Source organism: Lepidochelys kempii, chromosome 10 (assembly GCF_965140285.1).
Source record: "Lepidochelys kempii isolate rLepKem1 chromosome 10, rLepKem1.hap1, whole genome shotgun sequence".
NCBI lineage: Eukaryota > Metazoa > Chordata > Testudines > Cheloniidae > Lepidochelys > Lepidochelys kempii.
This window is the reverse complement of record NC_136389.1, coordinates 61,510,649-61,530,977: the sequence shown is the minus strand read 5'-3', so window position 1 is coordinate 61,530,977 and position 20,329 is coordinate 61,510,649. Positions and strand designations below refer to the sequence as shown.

At 41.0% G+C, this 20,329-nt stretch overlaps 1 protein-coding gene across 7 annotated transcripts in view; it reads right to left on the bottom strand.

The window, feature by feature from the left end:
• WDR72 (WD repeat domain 72) overlaps nt 1–17,728 on the bottom strand; it is a 218,629-nt gene extending 200,901 nt beyond the window's left edge. For 4 of the 7 annotated variants that reach the window (XR_012153995.2, XM_073303831.2, XM_073303834.2 and 1 more), the window contains exons 1-3: nt 17,377–17,728; nt 6,095–6,259; nt 4,662–4,768 (exon numbers count right to left, since the gene is read on the bottom strand). Coding sequence is in view for 5 of the 7 variants with exons in the window: in XM_073303831.2 (XP_073159932.1) it covers nt 4,662–4,768; nt 6,095–6,247 (260 nt within the window). In the remaining 2 variants the exon portion in view is untranslated. Of the gene's footprint in view, nt 1–4,661; nt 4,769–6,094; nt 6,260–16,702; nt 16,770–17,376 lie in introns of those variants that run through there. The other 3 variants (XM_073303832.2, XM_073303833.2, XM_073303838.1) reach the window with 3 other exon arrangements.
• Between the last annotated feature and the right edge of the window lie 2,601 nt (nt 17,729–20,329).

Genomic DNA, 20,329 nt, shown 5'->3' with positions numbered 1-20,329 from the left:
TGTATCGTAGAGCTTGGCTGTAGACAATGGATCATGTGGTGTGGTCAGGGTGAAAGCTGGAGGCATGTAGGTAGGTATAGCGGTCAGTAGGTTTCCGGTATAGGGTGGTGTTTACGTGACCATCGCCTATTTTTTTCTCTCCTGCTGGTAATAGCTCACATTAAGTGATCACTCTCGTTATAGTGTGCAAGGTAACACCCATTGTTTCACGTTCTCTGTGTATATAAAATCTTCCTACTGTATTTTCCACTACATGCATCTGATGAAGTGGGCTGTAGCCCACAACAGCTTATGCTCAAATAAATTTGTTAGTCTCTAAGGTGCCACAAGTACTCCTGTTCTTATGAGGTGTGTCAAGTTGTCAGAACTTGGCAGCTATGGGCCAGTTCCACAAAGGTATTTAGGCTCTTAACTTCCATTGATTTGAATGGAAGTTAGATGCTTCTTTATCTTTGGGAATCTGGGCATACATGTTAAGAAAAAAAAAATCTACAGACTGAGTTAAATAAATGGTAACCATTATTCTTTCAGCAATTTAACCAAACATGTTATGCTATTCAGAAAATAATTGTTTCACAGTGTTGTCTGGAAGAGAATATATTAGGTTCACACTGGAAAAGTAAAATCTCTTTATTAATATATCAGAAAAACAATTTAGAGATTTAAACTTCAACTGACACTGTTAATTTCATGTAATTGGCTAATTCAAAATGATTTTCATGTTTATTTACTACTGTGTACACTGTAAATAAAATCTGCATGTGCTATGTTCCAGGAAGTTAGCTAAACAGAATGCTTTCTAATAATCATTGGCTGGTGGCCAAATTCTTCTCTTATTTACTCTGGTGTAAATGAGGGGTAACTCTACTGACTTCAGCATTGGATATCTACAGTAATGTAACTGAGAGCAGAATTTCACTCACATTTCCATATTTTCTGCATGTTGCTTTGAAACAATAAGAGTTTGTTTTCTTCATACGACTAGGTGGAGAATAAAACGTTATAAATATTGTATCATGATGCCTTTTTTCTCTGACCAATACTGTTCACATCAGTGGATACATGCAGGTGGAAATATAAATCTTAACGGAATAAATTCAACATTTCCACACAAAAAAGGACACTAAGAATTTCCCATTATGAATTTTTCTAAGGAATGTCAGCGACAGAAAAGAGGAAAGGCCCTGACATTTTTAAATTGAATTAGAGGGAAACATGATCTTTCTCCATGCAATGTTCTTAACCACAATCCAAGAAGACAGAAATCTGAAAGTAGTAAATGGACTGATCCACAGTCCAGAGTACACAGTCTGACAAAGCTTGCCTCTGCTGAAGACGAGGCATCCTATTTGTAATCATCCCAGCTTCATATTGCAACCTTCCAGAGCTCACTGGTGAATGTCTTGCTCTTATATGGTGCACCAAAGAAGTTGCCAGTAGTTTTGTCGAGTGAACATTTAAAGGGTTCTGAAGACCATTTGTCCTTATCTATATGTATCCCAGATACACAATACAATCCATCCAGTAGTGATCTTTCATTGTTTCTCCAAATAACATATACATATGAGAAAGCTTTTAGTCTTTTTCTAAGTTAATTTTTACACATATATAGTATTTAAGCAACAGAATACTTTTCCCCACTTAAAACTGTATAGATTAGGGCCAGAAAAATGGAAGTTCAGAATTAAGATGAAAGTTAGCCTCACTTTCAGTACCATGGGCAGGATCAACTTTGGGAGAGTAGGGGTGCCATAAATATAAAGGAAAGGGTAACCACCTTTCTATATACAGTGCTATAAAATCCCTCCTGGCCAGAGGCAAAATCCTTTCACCTGTAAAGGGTTAAGAAGCTAAAGTAAGAAGGGTTAAGGGTTAAGAAGCTAAGGTAAGACGCTAAGGGTTAAGGAGCTAGCTGGCACCTGACCCAAAATGGCCAATGAGGGGACAAGATTCTTTCAAATCTGGAGTTCGTGGGGGGAACAAAGTGTTTGGGCTGTCTGTGCCATGCTTTTGCTGGGAACAGATCAGGAATGCAAGCTGTCCAACTCCTGTAAAGTTAGTAAGTAATCTTGCTAGAATGTGTTAGATGTTCTTTTGTTTAATGGCTTGTAAAATAAGACGTGCTGGAGGGAATGTGTATTCCTGTTTTTGTGTCTTTTTGTAACTTAAGGTTTTGCCTAGCGGGATTCTCTATGTTTTGAAGCTGATTACCCCGTAAAGTACTTACCATCCTGATTTTACAGAGGTGATTCTTTTACCTTTTCTTTAAATAAAATTCTTCTTTTAAGAATCTGATTGATTTTTCATTGTTCTTAAGATCCAAGGGTTTGGGTCTGTGTTCACCTGTACAAATTGGTGACGATATTATCATCAAGCCTTCCCCAGGAAAGGGAGTGTAGGACTTGGGGTGGATATTTTGGGGGAAGACATCTCCAAGTGGTCTCTTTCCCCGTTCTTTATTTAAAACGCTTGGTGGAGGCAGCATACTGTTCAAGGACAAGGCAAAGTTTGTACCTTGGTAAGAATAAGCTTAGGTGGTCTTTCATGCAGGTCCCCACATCTATACCCTAGAGTTCAGAGTGGGGAAGGAACCTTGTGGTGCATAGAGTGGTGTTACAAGGTGGCTGGCCCCTTTAAGAGGAAATGGGACCTCAGCCCACCTGTGCCCAGATCAGCTCCCCTCCCCAGGTGGGTAATAATGAATGAGATAATGAAGTCATGGGATTAACTCAGGCCAGACCTTGGTTTATGAGAGAGGAAGGGATGAACTCCTGGAGTAGCTACTAAGGGAGCTTGTATGCGAGCTGAGAACACTCTAGGTAGGAGGATTCGGCAGGACAGAAACCTGTAGCTGGCTTGAGGAAGCAGCTGCAAGGAGCAAGACTGACTCCTGCAAGAAGTAAAGGACCTGAACCCAACTTCAGGATGGAGGACTAGGGACTTCTAACTCAACAGGAGAGAAACACTGATCTGCAGTTGGGACTTTGAGGGTCCTTTATTTAGTGAGGACTTATACCTCAGAAGGGGAATGTTTAAATTACTGTTGGACTGTGAGGGTGAGTTATTGATGAGCCCTGTGAGAGAAGGGAAATGGAGGCAGTTGTGACATTCTATACCTTGGGGGAAGAGTCCTGTAACCCTCATATTCCTCATGTACATATAAAGCATTCCACGTGAGGCATCAGGGGAGAGGTTATGAACTGCTGAAACCCACTGTTCTATCTAAATATGTATATCTTTAGTGCATATAAAGTTATGAGAATTGTGTTGTATGTTTGTCACTAAAACATGCTGTAGTTGCGGAATCATTCAGATCTTAGCTCCCCAGAGGCAACAGCAAGGAAAGTAACCAACACCCAGGCACGGTATCATCCAGCAAAGGAGCTACAATTCAATAACTCATCTACATGAGGCCACACCAGGGGAATTGCTCAACCTTGCCTGGAAACTCAGCAATGCCCCCAGACATACCTGGACTTGTGCTCCCCAAGCACATAGGACTGAAGGTATAAAACAGACACAGTGGCCCCATGCTGGGCCTTTCTCCTTCACGTACCTACGTTGCAAGCAAGAAGGACACTCTGAAGACTTCAACTGGGGACTGGCCCAGATTTGAAGGGTGAAGTCTGTGTACTATGAACTGCAATATCCAGTGGAATAAGAAAAACTGCTTAATCTAGATGTTGCCCAGTCTAATAGGTTTGAGAGTTTAAACTGTGTGCTTATATTTTCTTTTGGTAACTAACTCTGACTTTTTGCCTATTACTTAATATCACTTAAATATCTATCTTTTTAGTCAATACATTTGTTTTACTGTTTATCTTTACCAGAGAGTTTGCCTGAAATGTGTGGTAAATCTACTCAGGTTTTGCAAAGGCTGGTGTATGGCCACTTTCCATTGATGAAGTGGTGAACTGCATTGCTAGTCTTGAGCAGTGCAAGACTGTATATTCCTGAGGTACAGTGCTGGGAGTTGGGGGGATTTGGCTGGTGCCTTTCCCTGTATGATTCATGAGTGGCTCTGGGAGCATTCATGCAACGTAGCTGGGTGTGTGGGGCTCCACATGCTGTTGTGCTGAGTGATCACAGCACCTGGAGGGGCTTGCTGCTGGTCACTAACAAGGCATTTTGAGAGACAGCCCAGGCTGCACCCTGGGGAACCCATCACAGCGGGGTGCTGCAGAGCCATGCTTGAGAGATAGCCAACCCTGTTACAGGGCCTGGGCACATCAACCTCTCTCATAGCCTCATTCCCTTGAGAGTCAGTATTCATGATGCTAAAGAATTTTCTGGTCCTGCCAATGCCCTTCCACAGCTCTGTGCTCCTGGTAGGCATAGGGCCCCTGATTACTCATTCTCTTGGGAATGGGCTTCTGGAAACACATGGATTCTCTGGACCTGCCAGACCTCTCTGCATTCCAAGAGATGGGCTCCCCATCTCCATGTTGTGTGTGGGCCAGCTGATAGTTCAGCATGGCAGAAGCAGAGACCCTCTTAGAAGAGGAATCATAAAGTTATTCTATACTGTACTAAGTGACCACTGCACCTTCCCATGTCATGGGGAAAATGGATTGAAAGTCAGCTGCCAAATGAAAAATTTGTTCTTAAGCCTTGCCAGATGGTTTAAGATTCAAAAAGTAATTGAAAACTCAGTTACCTACCCATTTTCAGTAGCACTAACCACATATGGTTGTTTCTCAAAGTCTCTTGCTTTCGCCAAGCATGTTACTGAAGCAGTATGACCAAAGAGAATTTCTTTAGATGAAATCTAGGAGAGCAATGCAGTTATTTCACTTAACTAAAACAGTACTTTTCTGTATAAATCATCAAGTAATCCAAAGTTAAGAAACACCTTCATTATTAATTTTATTACTGACTGGTAAACAGTACACATTGTATTCCTACATAAGGCCAGATTTTGCCCAGCAGCTCCAAGGATGCACAAGCAGAGAAGTGTGTAAGCAGCACTTGCCTTTTGCACCCCTGCACACAGCAAGGTACAACTGTAGTCCCTGTGATCACTGTGGTATAAAGACTGCCCATTTTGAGTGGCTTCTGGTGTGCAAGATGCTCCAAAAGAATCAAAACAGGACAGCCCCAGCCCTGCCACCCAGTACACACGGGATAGCAGAAGTGGCTGAGTGCACTAAGAGTCTGATCCAGCAAAGCACTTAAGCAATAGGCTTCACTAAATCCAAAAGGACCTATATTTTGATGGGCAAAAAAAAAAAAAAAAGAGTATATTTTTCAATTAAGTTAACTTAACTTAATTGGAAAGCCCCATTAAGATGCCAGCAAACATGGTCTGAAGCCATGTTAGCCTAATATTATTGAAAAGCCTGTTAAGATGCTAATTAACTCGTTTGAAAAAGGCATGCTCATCGGTACACCTGCAAGCTGTGGGAGGAAATCTGCCTCAACTCCCACCGGCAAGGTGCAACTTCGCAACACCCCAACCTGCGTCTGTTTGTAAATGGCATGCTTGAGCCCAAATGAAGAAGAAGCAAGAGCATGCTTGAGAACACAGCAGAATCAAAGCCATATGAATGATGGGTTACAGTAAATACACATTTTTGCTACAAAATTACATCACTGATGTGTTTTACACTTCATCTCACTTGGTCTTCATCTTTCCTCAAACAGTTCATTTGTTCATTCACAGAATGTAAGTCTTTCCATTTCTCTTAATTCTTTTATTCCTATCAACCACATTTCTATAATGGTATCTTCTCTGGAACTAGAGAACCACACTTTGCCACTGATTTTAAAGAAGAACTCTCCAGGACAGGACCCATCATAATTATACAGATTTACTAACTGCCATCATCTGCTGCACTGGATCTCAAACTGTGGTCCATGGCTCACTAATTGTCCACGGAACACTCAAAGAGGCCTGCAAAGAACTGGCTGCTCCTGTGAGATTTACATTTTATTTTCACATTTATTATGTTGGTTAATTCCTTTTCTCCAACATAAAGACCCACACACATTATCTTTTACATTAATTGCAACTGAGTTACATATAGTCTATTAATAATAAAAAGGTGAAACTCCAACAGGTTATTTGACAGACAACGCCACAGTGGTCACAAACCTTTAATTCCGATGAGAGATTCCAAAGACATATTTGCCCCTCTTGACTTCCTGTAACAACAGTCTTCTGGTCATCTGTAATCATTATGGCAGTGATGCTGTGAGAGGGTGCTTTTTTCCCCCACAGTGCCACAGCTGGCACTGAGGTCTTCATAGTGAACAAAACCTGAAAATAAAAAGAGGGTAAAATAGTTCCAAGTAACACAAAATATGAAAAATATAATCCCAAACATTTCAAAGGGGTGATCACATGTTACTGTTCAAGGAGCATAAACTGAGATTTTGAGAGTCAGGTAACTGAACAATGATTGGTTGTTCTTGCTATTACAATACTACTTTCTCATTATTGCCACCTAGTTATAAAAGATTAAGAATATTTTGGGAACAATATGGTTTAAGACCACTGCAAAGAATACGATTAATTTAATTTAGATTAATATGATGACATTTCCAAAAACAAAAAAAACTACTCAAGTCATGGTTGTCCAAGCAGCTTTCCCCATAACCACTCTCTGAGATTTTCTATATGGGGAGAGTTTGAGTTCCAAAACTGTGCTTTAACTCCCTTTGTTTGGGTTTGGTATTTTTGCCTCGTGCTGGCTCAACTTGCTGGCCTAATTCTTTTCTTGTGTAGCTTCCATGGGTTCCATCTTGAGGAACAACGGCTATCTCATATTCACGTAGTGACTTTTTCACCATACTTTTTGCTGTTCAGGTTACTATGCTCTGAAAACTAATTGAAGTCTGGAGTGCTCCCATTAATGTCAACTGCAAAACTCCCTTTGTCTTCAAAATAAATAAGACAGAGATCTGAATATGGTTTGCTACATTGCCTAACTTGTCTAAAAAACATGGATCTTCAAATATTTCCCATTGTTAGGATTCTTCTAGGTAGCAAATCATGTGCCCGACAAGTATGTCTTCTCCTGGTCATATCATGTGAAATGATTGTTGAAAGGGGGAACAGAGAGGTGTTTGAGTGCTGGATTTTGCACCTTCAAATGTAAGGTTTTTTGCACAGGAACACATACACACGTTTTAACATAAAGTTGATTATCTACCTATCATTATTTGGTTGCTCGTGCCAGAACCTTAAAAGGACACTGTAAACTACAGTTTTAGAATTTGACTTCTAAAACTTTATTTTTAATTCTCTGTGAACTTATATATAATATTTTTCCTATCCATTTTGTGCTTATTCACTTAGCAATCACTGAAGTTTTACTTTTTCTTTCATTTCTTCTACAAAGTAAACATCATATCAGCTTAACTAGGAATATTCTTTTAATAGCAAAGCAAGCAGGAGGAGTTCAGTGTTTCTGTAGGTCCTATAAAAAATGGGAGCTACTAATTTAACAATTTTAGAATAGGTCAAATTTTGGATCTGAGGATTTAAGAGTGATCCTACTATCTAAATTCAGTGGGATGTATTTAACACTTCGTGCTGTGCTTCCTTCTGATGACGTTTTACAGTAGTTTGCACTCACTTTGCACAGTTATAAAAGATTATACTGGCACATGGAAGTGGAAAATCAGAACCAGTATTTTTACCAGGATATCTGATACTATACAAGTCAAGAATAACAAAAGAGTGTCAAAACCCAGCTAAAATTGTAACAAGACTCTAGAAAAGACTGGTAGAAAACAGATTTATTTATACATTTTTTTTTGTTGTGGACAGGCTGCTATGGATGAAGAACCATCCACTGTCTATTAGCAAACTATTGCAGAAGACATAATATTACAATTAGAAAGGAGAGTAGGTTAAATTTGAAATTTTATGAAAATATTTTGTACTTGTCTTTTTGTACTGTAGCCTCTCTAAGTATAAAAGATCCATAGAAGGCACAGAATTAATGTAATATTCTTTAGTTGTTATTTTTCCTCTGCTGGTCGAATGTCTTTTTCAGATCTGATTCACAAAACACACAGCTAAAGAAGACATTCCATTTTGCATAACAGTTATCCTGTTAGAATGTGTTGCTTTTGAGAGTTTTTTAGAAATACTGTGTACACATATACACTTTGTCTGACAGCATTTGGCTTTATCAAAGTTATTTTGTTATGAGGATGCACCTAAAGCAAAATTTCTTATATTTTATCAACAGATTTTTATCAGAGTATACCTTTTAAAAGGTATAATCTGTTTCCACAAAGTCAAATACCGCCAGAGGCATATCTGGGCTACATGTAGCTTATCAGCAACACGCGTTAAATTCCACCAGCTCTGTCCACTCAAGCATGTCTGATTCTTGGTATTAACCCATAACCCGACTCTCAATCAAGCTTCTTTCAATGCTAGGAAGTGACTTAGCTTGGATCCATAATAAATATATTAAACTTTGACCAAAAATGTATAAAGAATCAGAAAAAAAAATGTTAGTTGTTTGGGGAAGTGAGAGGTAGGAACTGTAATATATACCTTAATACTGCAACAATGCACTGGCAAAACCCTGAAGTTCAGATATTCAGTGAAGAAATTCAAAATACTCATGTACCAACACCATGTTAGCAAATGCAGTTAACAACCAATTAAAAATATAGAAACTATGATTAAAAGGCTATACACGTTTTCTATCAATCAAGACATTTGGGCCTGATTCTTAGTTATATTAGGGCCCTTTTCTGCCACTCTTGCAGCAGAAGAGGACTTACTGGGTATGGAAATGGCCCTCTGAGAATATTGCTGGAACATGGAGCCTCCTCAGCTGGTGCAGAGATAGCAAAGGGGCTATGCACCAATCTGTCTTCCAGAACTAAGGCAGACGGCAGGAACAGGTGAAGGTGTGTAGGGAAGCAGGCCAGAGCCCACTGCATTTAAGCTATTCAGTTTCTCCTAGGCCTCACTGGGATCAATGAGAAGCAGAGTGTATGTCAGAGTAGCCCTGAGGCCAGCAAGTATGTGAAAGAGCCTGGAAATTCTGAAATGAGCCTTATGGAATGGCTGACAAATGTTACCTCCTAGGCCAGGACCAGACTCATAGACTTTAAGGTCAGAAAGGACCATCATGATCACCTAGTCTGACCTCCTACACAAGCTTTCAGATGCAAAGGTGACTTACAGACACCTTTACACTCCTGCCCCAAACATAGGAACAGACTACCTGAGAATTAGATGTCATTATATAATTCTCAAAGATAAGAATCTTAACTCTCTAAAGCTCTCTTGATGAGAAGTCTATGGGTGTCAAGAAAAAAAACTGACTCCTGTCATTCCCTGAGGAGAACTATTTCCCTCCCCCATCCTGTTCCCTGTCCACAGCCTAATAAACTCCTTCCTTTGTCCTCCCAATGGACCATCATGATTACGCTGCCCAGAAGTCTCCTCTCAAATGGCTATCTCACCATCTTACACCAAGCTACAAGCCAGAGCTTCCCCTCCTCTGGCTTGCCTAGTGACCATGTCTTGCCTCCCTTGCTGGTTCTAGGGAGGCCTTAGCAACAGTGTGTTCTACAGAAGTGCAACACAGAACATTATTAACCTGGAAAAACTGTGTCATGAGTAAAGTACAGATCATATAATTTAGAGGATTTCAGCAATTTTACTTTTGCAATTCTGGATCATTTGCACAGAATCTAAACTGTAATTAAAAACCGAAGGCTCCCCTTATGCAGGCAGAGCAAGACCACTGGAAGCTAGGGTAGGGGCTTTGAGGAACCAGAGAGCAGGTGGGTCACGCTGTCCTGGTATGGATGTCAAATAGAAATAAATTCATGACTCCATCTCCTGATTGATTTTTCTTTATGGACGGGGAATACTAGCAAAAAAGATGTGGGAATGACCAGGAAGTCTCAACACTGAGCAGAGAGGAGAGGGCTGAGTCACACCATGTAGAGGTAGTTCCCACATGGGACTGGAGCTTGCTTTCTCTGTAGAACCCCAAGATCCGTAAGGTAAGCCAACCATAGCCCACCTCTTCCCCTACCCCTTTGGTCCCTGCCCTAAGGAAAGCATTTGTCAACAACAGACTTGCTGGGCAAGTCACACGTCTCTGTGCTTCAGTTTTCCATTTCTAAAATTAGAATAACAACACTCCCCTGGCTCAAAGAAGCAGTCTGAGGATAAATTTATTAGTGTCCATGAGATGCTCAGATGCTAAGTAGAAAACCTAAAAACATGCAGAGAGATATGAAATGTAAAAACTAAGCTTACACCCTGTTGAAGTCAATAACAACTCCCCCCAGTTAACTTTTGTATTGAGTTTCCTATTGGAATCCTTCAAAGAGCAGTATATCATTTATTGATAAAGAATAAATGATCCCCCTAATTGTGAACATAGACGTCAGAGCACACCGTTTCTGATATGTATCGTCCTCTGAATGATGAATCTCCCTCTCCAGGAGTTGCTGCCTCAATAAGTTGGTGCAATGAAAAATTGATTCTGACAGATGCCTCATTCCAGACGTTACAGGCCGTCATTCAACATGTGACTAAAAGTTCCTCAAGTAGAATTTATATAGCGTATAAAAAACTTCAAAGAGAACTCTGCAGGTAGTACAGTGAATCTACCACCTACCAGAAAAAAAATCTTTGCGGGTTTACGTTTCTAATTATTGTATCTTTGTTAGAACTTCATATTCTTGGATTACACATGTACTTTATTTGTTGTTAAAATATGTTAAGAAATTCATATTAATAAATGCCACAGCTTTCAGAAACTAATTAATTGCAGCCAGCAAATACATTTCATTACCACAGGTGCAAAAACAAATGCATACTACAGACGTGTGGTCAACAACAATAAAAGAATTGAGATGTGAAAGACTTACTGCTTTTATTAGGTCAACAATCGAACTATTTGAGGAAAGATGGGATAAGTGGGTTGAACTGCATGTGTGCTTCCTCTCAGGCTTGCAAAATTCTACTTACCCAGCGAGACTAATATATTTTTGATAGGTGAGTAAAATATCATTAGTTTTTTTTCCATGAGCTGCCTCATCATGGTAAAATGTAAGGTAGTAAATTTTAAGGCACAGGCTGGAAAATTTTCATGACAGTTTTGTAAGGCTGCTGTAACCAAGAACCTATTTTATTTCCATGTTTCTGTTCTGTTCCTTGGCTTTTTTTTCCTGACACCTCTGTTTTACTGCTTATGTTAAAAAAATTAATGGTCCTGTCAACAATTTTGTTTATCTTTAATAAATAAAATTAGTTACTTTCAATAAAGGTATATTTTGACCTGCAGCCTACAGTCCCAGTGTGAAATACTCACACAACTCTCACAAGCTCCTTACACATTGTAACCGTAACACACATCATCCTTAAGGAAATAAGTGTTGGTAGTAATTAACAGAATTTTCAAAGAATATAATATAATCATTTCCAGAGCTTTAAAATTCCATTCATTCGCTGTCTGCAGCAAGTAAGAAATTCTCTGCGAGAGGCATTAAAAAAAATCTTGCCTTGACCATTACATAACTTGCCAAATGTAAACCAGTTGTAGAATATAGTGCTGTCTTTCTAAGTCTCCAGACACATAGCTCCAATTCTGCTGCTGTGGCTGCTAATAACTTTGCTGTTCATCTCAGTTGTCATTCCGAACCCTGTTTGTAGTCATGAAACTTAGAAGCATAGGTTAACTGCACTCTGCTACTGCTTGGGGAGTGGGTGGGTGCATGGACCTGTATGCAGGTGGGAGCAATGGAGGGGATAAATTAGAAAAAAAGGAATATGGTATTGAGAGATATTTGATGGAGAAGTGGAAATACAACAGAGATACAGAAGTTATAGGGGAGGAGGTAGGAAACACAATGTTGAAAAAGAGAAAGAAATAAAGGGGTGAGCAAGAGAAGGACAAGAGGACATGTCAAAAATAGGAAAAGAGAACCATGATAATAAAGAAAATATGTTGTTTAAAGACAGAAAAAGACAAAAATTATAACAAAAGCAAGAGATGTATTAAATTATATTTTTAAAGTTATTAAATAGGAAGTTGATTGACAATATATTGCCAAATATGGGCAATGTTTGTAATACTGTAAACATTTAAGCTAGGGATGCATCTGTCAGAAAAAACAGAGGAGCAAGACGAGAGCGTTTTAGGCAATCACAGGATGACTCTCAGCCATCGATGTTATGTGATCATGAAAAAAGGCAAATGTGATCCTTAGATATATCTGGTGATGCATTTCCAGTAAAGATAGGAAACTATTAATGCCAGTGTATGAGATGCTGATTAAAATCCTCATGGAATACTGTTTACAATTCTAGTTACTCATGTTCAAGAAAGATGAATTCAAATTAGACCTGGTACAAAGAAGGGCTAGCAGGATGATCAAGGGAACGGAGATCCTATCTTACGAGAGGAGACTAGAATAGGCTGAGAGGGAATATAATTGCTCTCTGTACATATATAAGGACTGGAAGACACCTGGGAAGGAGAAGAGCTATTTAAACTAGAGGACAATGCTGGTACAAAAACAAATGGGTATAAACTGGACATGAATTCATTTGGGTTAAAAACTAGAAAATTTCTAACCATCAGAGGAGGGAGGTTCTGTAACAGCCTCCCTATAGAAGTAGTTGGGGCAAACAGCCTAGCTAGTTTTGTAATGGAGTTTGATAAGTTCATGAATGGAATTATATGAGAGGTTTGTCTGCATTAGTAGGGGCCTGGACTTAATGACCCAAGCGGTCTCTTCCAGTCCTATGTTATTAAATACAGTACACAGTGGAGAGTGCACAAATGAATGGTTTCTTTAAATTGAGGGGACGTAGCCTCAGGGCGTATGGAGGCATAAGTATGCTTTCCTTGTTTAGTAAACTCTAGTCATCGGGGAAAGTGTGTTGGGTTAATTATTCCAACTCTGAACATATCGACCCCACATCCTCACTCCTAATGGTCCTCTATATTCCTGACAGGACCTTAAGGATCTCACATATATTATTCAGTTCTGCTTCAAAAGGCCTCCTCCCTTCATATTCCTCCTTCAGGCCGCCACTGTACTTCCATCTTAAAACTTAATGGGACTCCTCTTGGGATCTGTCAATGCTACTCCTTAATCGGCCAGAGGAGTCACTGCTGAGAGTGACTTACAGCTCTCCCCTGGGATATGAATGTACTGCCTCTGCAGTCCAAAGGAGCAAGAGACTGGGACCCGGAATCAATACAACCCATTTTAACTAGCAAGAACCACCTAGTAATACCTTGTTTGTATTTCTTGAACAAATGACACAAGAAACACTTATTTCATTCCACATAGTAATTCACCACAATCAGAAGGAGCACAGCAAGGGCAACACCATCTCCCAGCTGCTGATTACATCAAAGGTTTGCAGCACAAATTCAATTTTATAATGTTAATCTCAGCCTGCCACTCAGAAATTTTCTCTGAGGGATATGATTTTTCTGTGGATTTCATTTTAAGAATGATTTTCTTCTTCTACAATCAATAAAGATATGTTTTCATCAAAAGACTCTATCTTGGTAGAATTCAATTGGCCATTTCAAACCCTTTTGGTGACACAATATTAATTAAAATAGTTTATGTTGTACCTAAATTGGAAAATGGGGCAGTGAAAACAGCAGCTACTCAGAACATATAGTTAACACACTACCACAGTATACAGTAGAATAATCTTCACCTCCTTGAGGTGGTCATGTTATTTTATAAATTATATCATTTTAAACTTACTGAAAAAAAGAAAATGCAAAATTACAGTGTGTGTGAGACACAGTATAAATTCTGACCACCTCATCCCCAGACAATGAAGGCTTCACAGAAATTATTATCCTCTTAGCTAAACATTTACATAGCCATCAAACATATTTTTGTAAGCTAATAAAAGAGACTCTTGCTGATTTTAATGAGAGTTCTCAGGGATTCTGTATTTAACTTTGTAAAGTTATTTGAATAAGAAATAAATTATTTATGTGGTTATGGAACCACAAACATAAATTATTTTCTATCCAGTCATTTACTATCTCCATCATTGTTGCATTTGAATGCTTTTTAACATCTACAGCAACAGCATGATTTAGCTACAGAAAATGAAATATCCTTTTGTAGTAAAGTAGTGTAAGTTTTCACAAGGGTATGAACTGTTGGTAATTCTTAAATGAGTAGTGTCATGGAAGCTTTCTTGTATGGGATTCCATACAAGTTATTTATGTGCTGAAACAGCTTGCTGAAAAACCTTAATCAGGCTTTGCAAAATTCAGTCAACAGTGTCAATAGGAAATCTTCTCTGATGAGCCAGGCCCATCACTTCACAGAATATCAGGATTGGAAGGGACCTCAGGAGGTCATCTAGTCCAACCCCTTGCTCAAAGCAGGACCAATCCCCAATTTTTGCCCCAAATCCCTAAATGGCCCCCTCAAGGATTGAACTCACAACCCCTGGTTTAAGCAGGCCAATGCTCAAACCACTGAGCTATCCCTCCTCCTGCAGAATGAAAACTTTTATTCTTTAAGAAGGCCCACTCACATTGACTACAAGTGTATCAGGATTTCATACTAATTTTATACCCATTGTAAAGATTACATTAGGAACAGTTAACATTCAGAAAGTTAACAGTGCTATCTGCTGAGTCTGCAGACAGGCAGCCCCACTGAAGCTGCTGCTTATTATATCTGTTGTGTGGGCAGACACCCATGCAAAGCCCCATTGACTTCAGTGGGACTATGCATGGACAAAAGGGTCTGCCAATATGGAGATGACTGCAGGATCAGGACCACTGTTTGTAAAGTGCTGTGGAAAGACAAAGACTATTGAAGTGCTAAGTATTAGTGTTATTACCCAAGCCATGTCAGCCCATGGACTGAAGCAGAGTCATGTTTAATTTATGTTAACTTTGGTAGAAGTTTTTTTTTTATGAGGAATCCTGGGATTCTAAAATGCATTAACCTGCAAAACATGTCTGCAATTAAGTTGTTTTAAAGTGAAAAGAAAAAGTCTTAGAATCCAACTGGAAGTCAAGAAGAAGTGGAGAATCTGAGAAAAAAAAACTCCATGAAGTCTCATGAACAAACTGACAAGCAGTGCACAGCCAACTATGTTTTAAGGTAGTCAGAGTTTGTCTCCCTTAGGTGACCTTGAACTCATTTAGCATAAAAACCTGCTGATCAAATAGGTGATGTTTTGGGTTCTGCTACACAGTACCCAGTAATGTTGAAACAACAAACAAAATTGGAATCAGTTACAGAAAGGAAACAAAAAAGCATTTTCCATACCTATTCTATGGCCTCTAATTAGTGGTATAATCACCTCTACTTAGTAACGTAATTAACTGTATCTTACTGAAACTTTGCAACCCCAAAATTCCCCTTATATTTTCACTTTGCTATTCATCCATCTTTGTGTATCTTCTCCAATATTAAATAGATGACTTCCCTGCACTGTTCTTTGTTATATGGCATACTACTGTTTAGTGTAAACATTTCCTAGTGAGTTATTACACATACTTTGGAACCTGCTTATAAGCAGCTCAGATACAAAGAAACTCTGTTTAGAGTGAAGTAGAAAGAAAGTTCAAAATTGATTCAATGCATTGAATGTGCAGATTGTGCTACTGGTTACAGTGAGCACCTGCTTATAGCGAAGGTGTTGTCTTAAGGGGAAAAAAACTTCACTAGAAAGGCCTACTAGTGTAATTGAATATTCATAGATATTTTAGATATTTAGGTCAGAAGGAACCATTATGATAATCTAGTCTGACCTCCTGCACAGCGCAGGCCACAGAATTTCACCCACCACTCCAAATATGGTCATATTAACTAGCAAACTTGTCACACAGAAGTAATACACTACAATGAATATCTGTGCTATTAAAGTTCCTAAATATCACATCTTTGGCATACTGACATGTCAAAACTTGACAAAATGGTTATAAATGCTCTGTTGCTATCACTAACACTGGTTAAAAAAGTATCCTGACAGCAATGATGAATCAATGCAGTAACACCACAAGAGTTCACGCTGATCAGAGTAAATCTCATAGAACAAACTCTCAATAAAAGCAACACAGAACCAGACCAGTTTAAAGGGAAATGGGAATCAACAATCAGCTATTTCAAATTGAATAGCATAGGACTACAATAGGAAAAATAATAAAATAGTTGTACTGTACAATAGTTTCAAACCTGCATGCACAAAGTTCATTTACCTAAACATAAAAGCCCTCATTTGGATTGGAGAAGAGGTTTTTCAAAGGAGTCTAGTGGATTTAGACACCTATCCTCCACTAAAATTAATGGCAGATATGAATCTAAATCCCCTACGTTGCTTTGAGAATCCCAATCTAGATGTCTAACTTCAGGCACCCAAATCTGAATATTACAAAATGATATAAATGATGGTATTTACCTTACATTCACATGGGTCCAAATCCTGAGGTCCTTACTCAGTTTTTACTGTCTTTACTTAGACAAAACTCCCACTGACTGCCATGAGGTTTTGCTCAAGTAAGGACTGAGTAAAAAAAGTGAGTAATGCAATCAAGATCTGCACTTTAGAAAATCTGATTTACATCGCAGATTAAAAGATCTAAAATCATTCTGCAAACCATAATGATCAGAGATATCAAGAGCAATGCTCTTCTTATCCACACATAGGTGAAAAAATCCCACCAAACAAACAAAATAATAGCACAAAAAATCTCATACCTACCAGAAACTCAGGCTGCTTTCCTATCCTCACAACAATGCTTTGGGAAGCAAAAGTCTGTGATATCCCCCTAATAATGAGATATTTAGTAGTTATTATTATTCTCATTATTAGTGCCTAACTGCGTAGAGGACCCAGTTGGGGATCTAGGCGCTATATAAATACATTAAAAAAACAGCCCCTGACCAAAGCACTTCCAGCCTCAGTAAAATGTTCTCCCATTGAGAACTTTGCAACCGCCTATAAAATAGTCACAGATTTGCTTACAAGATGCCTTACAAGTTCTGTGCGTCACAGAAAGTGACTAAAACAAACAACGAACTTTAGTCAGACGATGGTCGTGATGGCCCCTTCTGGCCTTAAATATCCCACAGCCACAAATAATCCACACCACTAACCCCCCCAATCTCTACCCCTGTCGGTCTGGCACAGTGTGCAGGGCTGGCAGGACACTGAGCCCCCCGTGCCCCAGAGCGCCCCGGCCCACCAGCGATGCAGGCTCGTGCTGGTGGAGGCAGAAACTAACGGGGCCCCAAAGGGGCTTGACAACGTAGGAGAGGGGGAATCTCACTGGAGGGGGTGGGGGGTTGCCTGTCCCCGGAGGGGACAACGCGCGCAAGCGGAGCGGCTCCCGGCTCGGATGCTGAGGGGCAGCGCAGGGGCAGAGCGAGCCTTACCTGCGGCGGCTCCCCGGGCACAGGCCGCGGGAGGAGGGGACGGGGTGCGGAAGAAGAAAGCGCCGCCAGGTTTGATGCCGGCTCTGGAGCGCCTGCACCCTGGCCTGACCCCGCCTTGGCTGCGGACCGGCCGCCGCCGGCCTACTGCGCTAGAGGTGGCCCCAGTGCGGCAGGAACTCGCCGTCCCTGCTCCCGACCGGCGGGAGAGGCCGAGCCCAGGCAAGGCCCGGGACTTGGGCAGGAAACCCGCCCCGGCAGGAGACTGGGGCAAAGTGGGGAACGGGGCTGCACTGGGTGGTGCAGTCGGGCCCCCTCCCACACACACCGCGCCGCAGGAGCGGGCTCCCCGCGGCAGGGCGGGCAGCCAGCGGGGTGTACCCAGGGCAGGCCTGCCAGGTGAGGGCTTCCCGCCTCTCCCAGTCGCACTGCCCCCCTGGCTGCAGCTTCTGCAAGAGACATGTCGACAATCCGGCCTGTTTCTCACATGGTAATGGGGCTTTGTATGCGGTGTAGGGGTAGCCCTGTCGGTCCCAGGATATTGGAGAGACAAGGTGGGTAGTGTTGCCAATTCTGGTTGGACTTATTCCTGGAGGTTTCATCCCCTGACAGAACATTTAATTGAATATTAACCTTTAATTCCTGGAGACTCCAGGACAATCGTGTTAGCAATGGGCTCCTCTTCACCAGCAGCGCTTTAACGTGGCTTGTGTGGCCGCGGTGCAGGCCTGGAGAGAAGAGCTCTCCCAGCGCTATAAAAAAAAACCCACCCCCACCAGGGGAATAGTTGAAACTTGCTGTGATGGGGGGAGGGAGGGTTTCACACCCCTGAGCGAGAAAGTTGCAGCACTGTAAAGTGCCAGTGTAGACAAGCCCTGAGGTAACTTTGGTTGGTGAGAGAGACAAGCTTTCACAGCCACAGAGCTCTTCAGGTCCCGGGAAGGTACTCCCAGTGCCACAGCTAACTGGGAGTTGGAACAGAGTTTAGCATAACCAGTTAGCACACAGTCTAAGGGCTAGTCTACCCTGGCAGCGCTTTAACATGCCTTGTGTGGTTGCGGGGCAGCACTGGGAGAGAGCTCTCTCAGTGCTCGAAAAAAGGCACCTCCACCAGGGGCGCGGCTCCCAGGGCTGGTGCACTGCCTACACAGGTGCTTTACAGCACTGAAACTTGCTGCACTGGGGGGAGGGAGGGGAGGGGAGGGGAGGGGGGGGATGTTTTTCCACACCACTGAGCAAGAAAGTTGCAGCGCTGTAAAACGCCAGTGTAGAGAAGCCCTTACGGACCATTCAAGGTTGAGTGGCCCACTAACACCTCTGCAGTTGTTGGACAAAAAGAGGGTGTGATAAATGGGGGGTGGGGGGGAAGGTAGCTCCCTTTTATAGACATCCAGCCAGCCAGCTCGCTATAAAATTCCTCTTAGTAGGTTTCAGAGTAGCAGCCGTGTTAGTCTGTATTCGCAAAAAGAAAGGAACTACTTGTGGCACCTTAGAGACTAACCCATTTATTTGAGCATAAGCTTTTGTGAGCTACAGCTCACTTCTGTAATTCACAGCTGTAGCTCACGAAAGCTCATGCTCAAATAAATTGGTTAGTCTCTAAGGTGCCACAAGTCCTCCTTTTCTCTTAGTAGGTGTCTACTTGCTTTACCTGTAAAGGGTTAAAAAGTCAATAGGTAAAAGGAAGGGAGTGGACACCTGACCAAAAGAGCCAATGGGAAGGCTAGAACTTTTTAAAATTGGGAAAAAATTTCCCCTTTGTCTGTCTGTGTTGTTCTCCCAGAGAGAAGGGACAGAGCAGCTATGCTGTAAGAGGGGCCAGGTATGAAAAATCATCAGATCATACCTAGAAGCTACTCATTTGAAACCCCAGATATGTAAGTAGCTCAGAAAGCGTCTAGGAAGATGTGTTTAGGTTTATCTCTTTTATTTCTTTATGGCTTGTGGATTCCTCTGTGCTAACCCCAGGTGCTTTTGTTTTGCTTGTAACCTTTACTCTGGCTTGTAACCTTTACTCAAGAAAGCTATTCTTGATTCTTAATTTTTGTATTTTTTTTTTTTAAATCTAGCAATAGCCTAAGTTTCCAGATGTATTTTCTTTCTTTTTGTTTTTAATAAAATTTACCTTTTTTAGGAACAGGATTGAATTTGTGTCCTAAGAGATTTGTACACATGTTGTTTAATCAGCTGGTAGCAACAGCTGATTTCCTTTGTTTTCTTTCTCAGCTCTTCCCTGGGGGTGGGGAGCGGGGTGGGGGTGGGGGATGAAAGTGCTTGAGGGTACCCCACAGGAAGGAATTCCCAAGTGCACTTTCCTGGGTTCTCAAAGGGGTTTTTGCACTTTGGATGGGTAGATGCTACTACCACACAAGTCAGAAAAGCTGCAACCTTGGAGTTTAATACAAGCCAGGAGTGGCCAGTATTAATTTTTAGAAACCTTCTGCACTCGAAGTGCCAGAGTGGGGAATCAGCCTTGACAGGGGGTCAGTGGGTTACAGAGCATTGTAATAAGCCATACGGCCATCACTGTCTGACCTATTGGTCTTTCTCCTCAAAGGAAACCTGTACAACACTTTCAAAAGACGAGCCTGGGAGCTTAAATTTATAACTTTGCTAGACACTAAAAATCATGGACTGAACAGAGACACTGGATTTATGGCTTATTACAATAATCTTTTTGTTCTAGGACTGCAGAGGTGCTAATGGGCCAATTCATTGAATGGTCCCTTGGAAAGTGTGCTAACTACTTGTGCTAAACAGTCTGTTCCACTTTGTATTTATCTGTGAGGCTCAGAGTACCCCCCACCCCCAGATGCGAAGAAGAGCTCTGTAGAGCCTCCAAAGCTTGTCTTTCTCACCAACAGAAGTTAGTCCAATAAAAATTTTTATCTCACCCACCTTTGGGCAGCTGGAGTGAGGCTTGTGTAAGTGAATGTAAAGTTCTGCAGCATAGAAT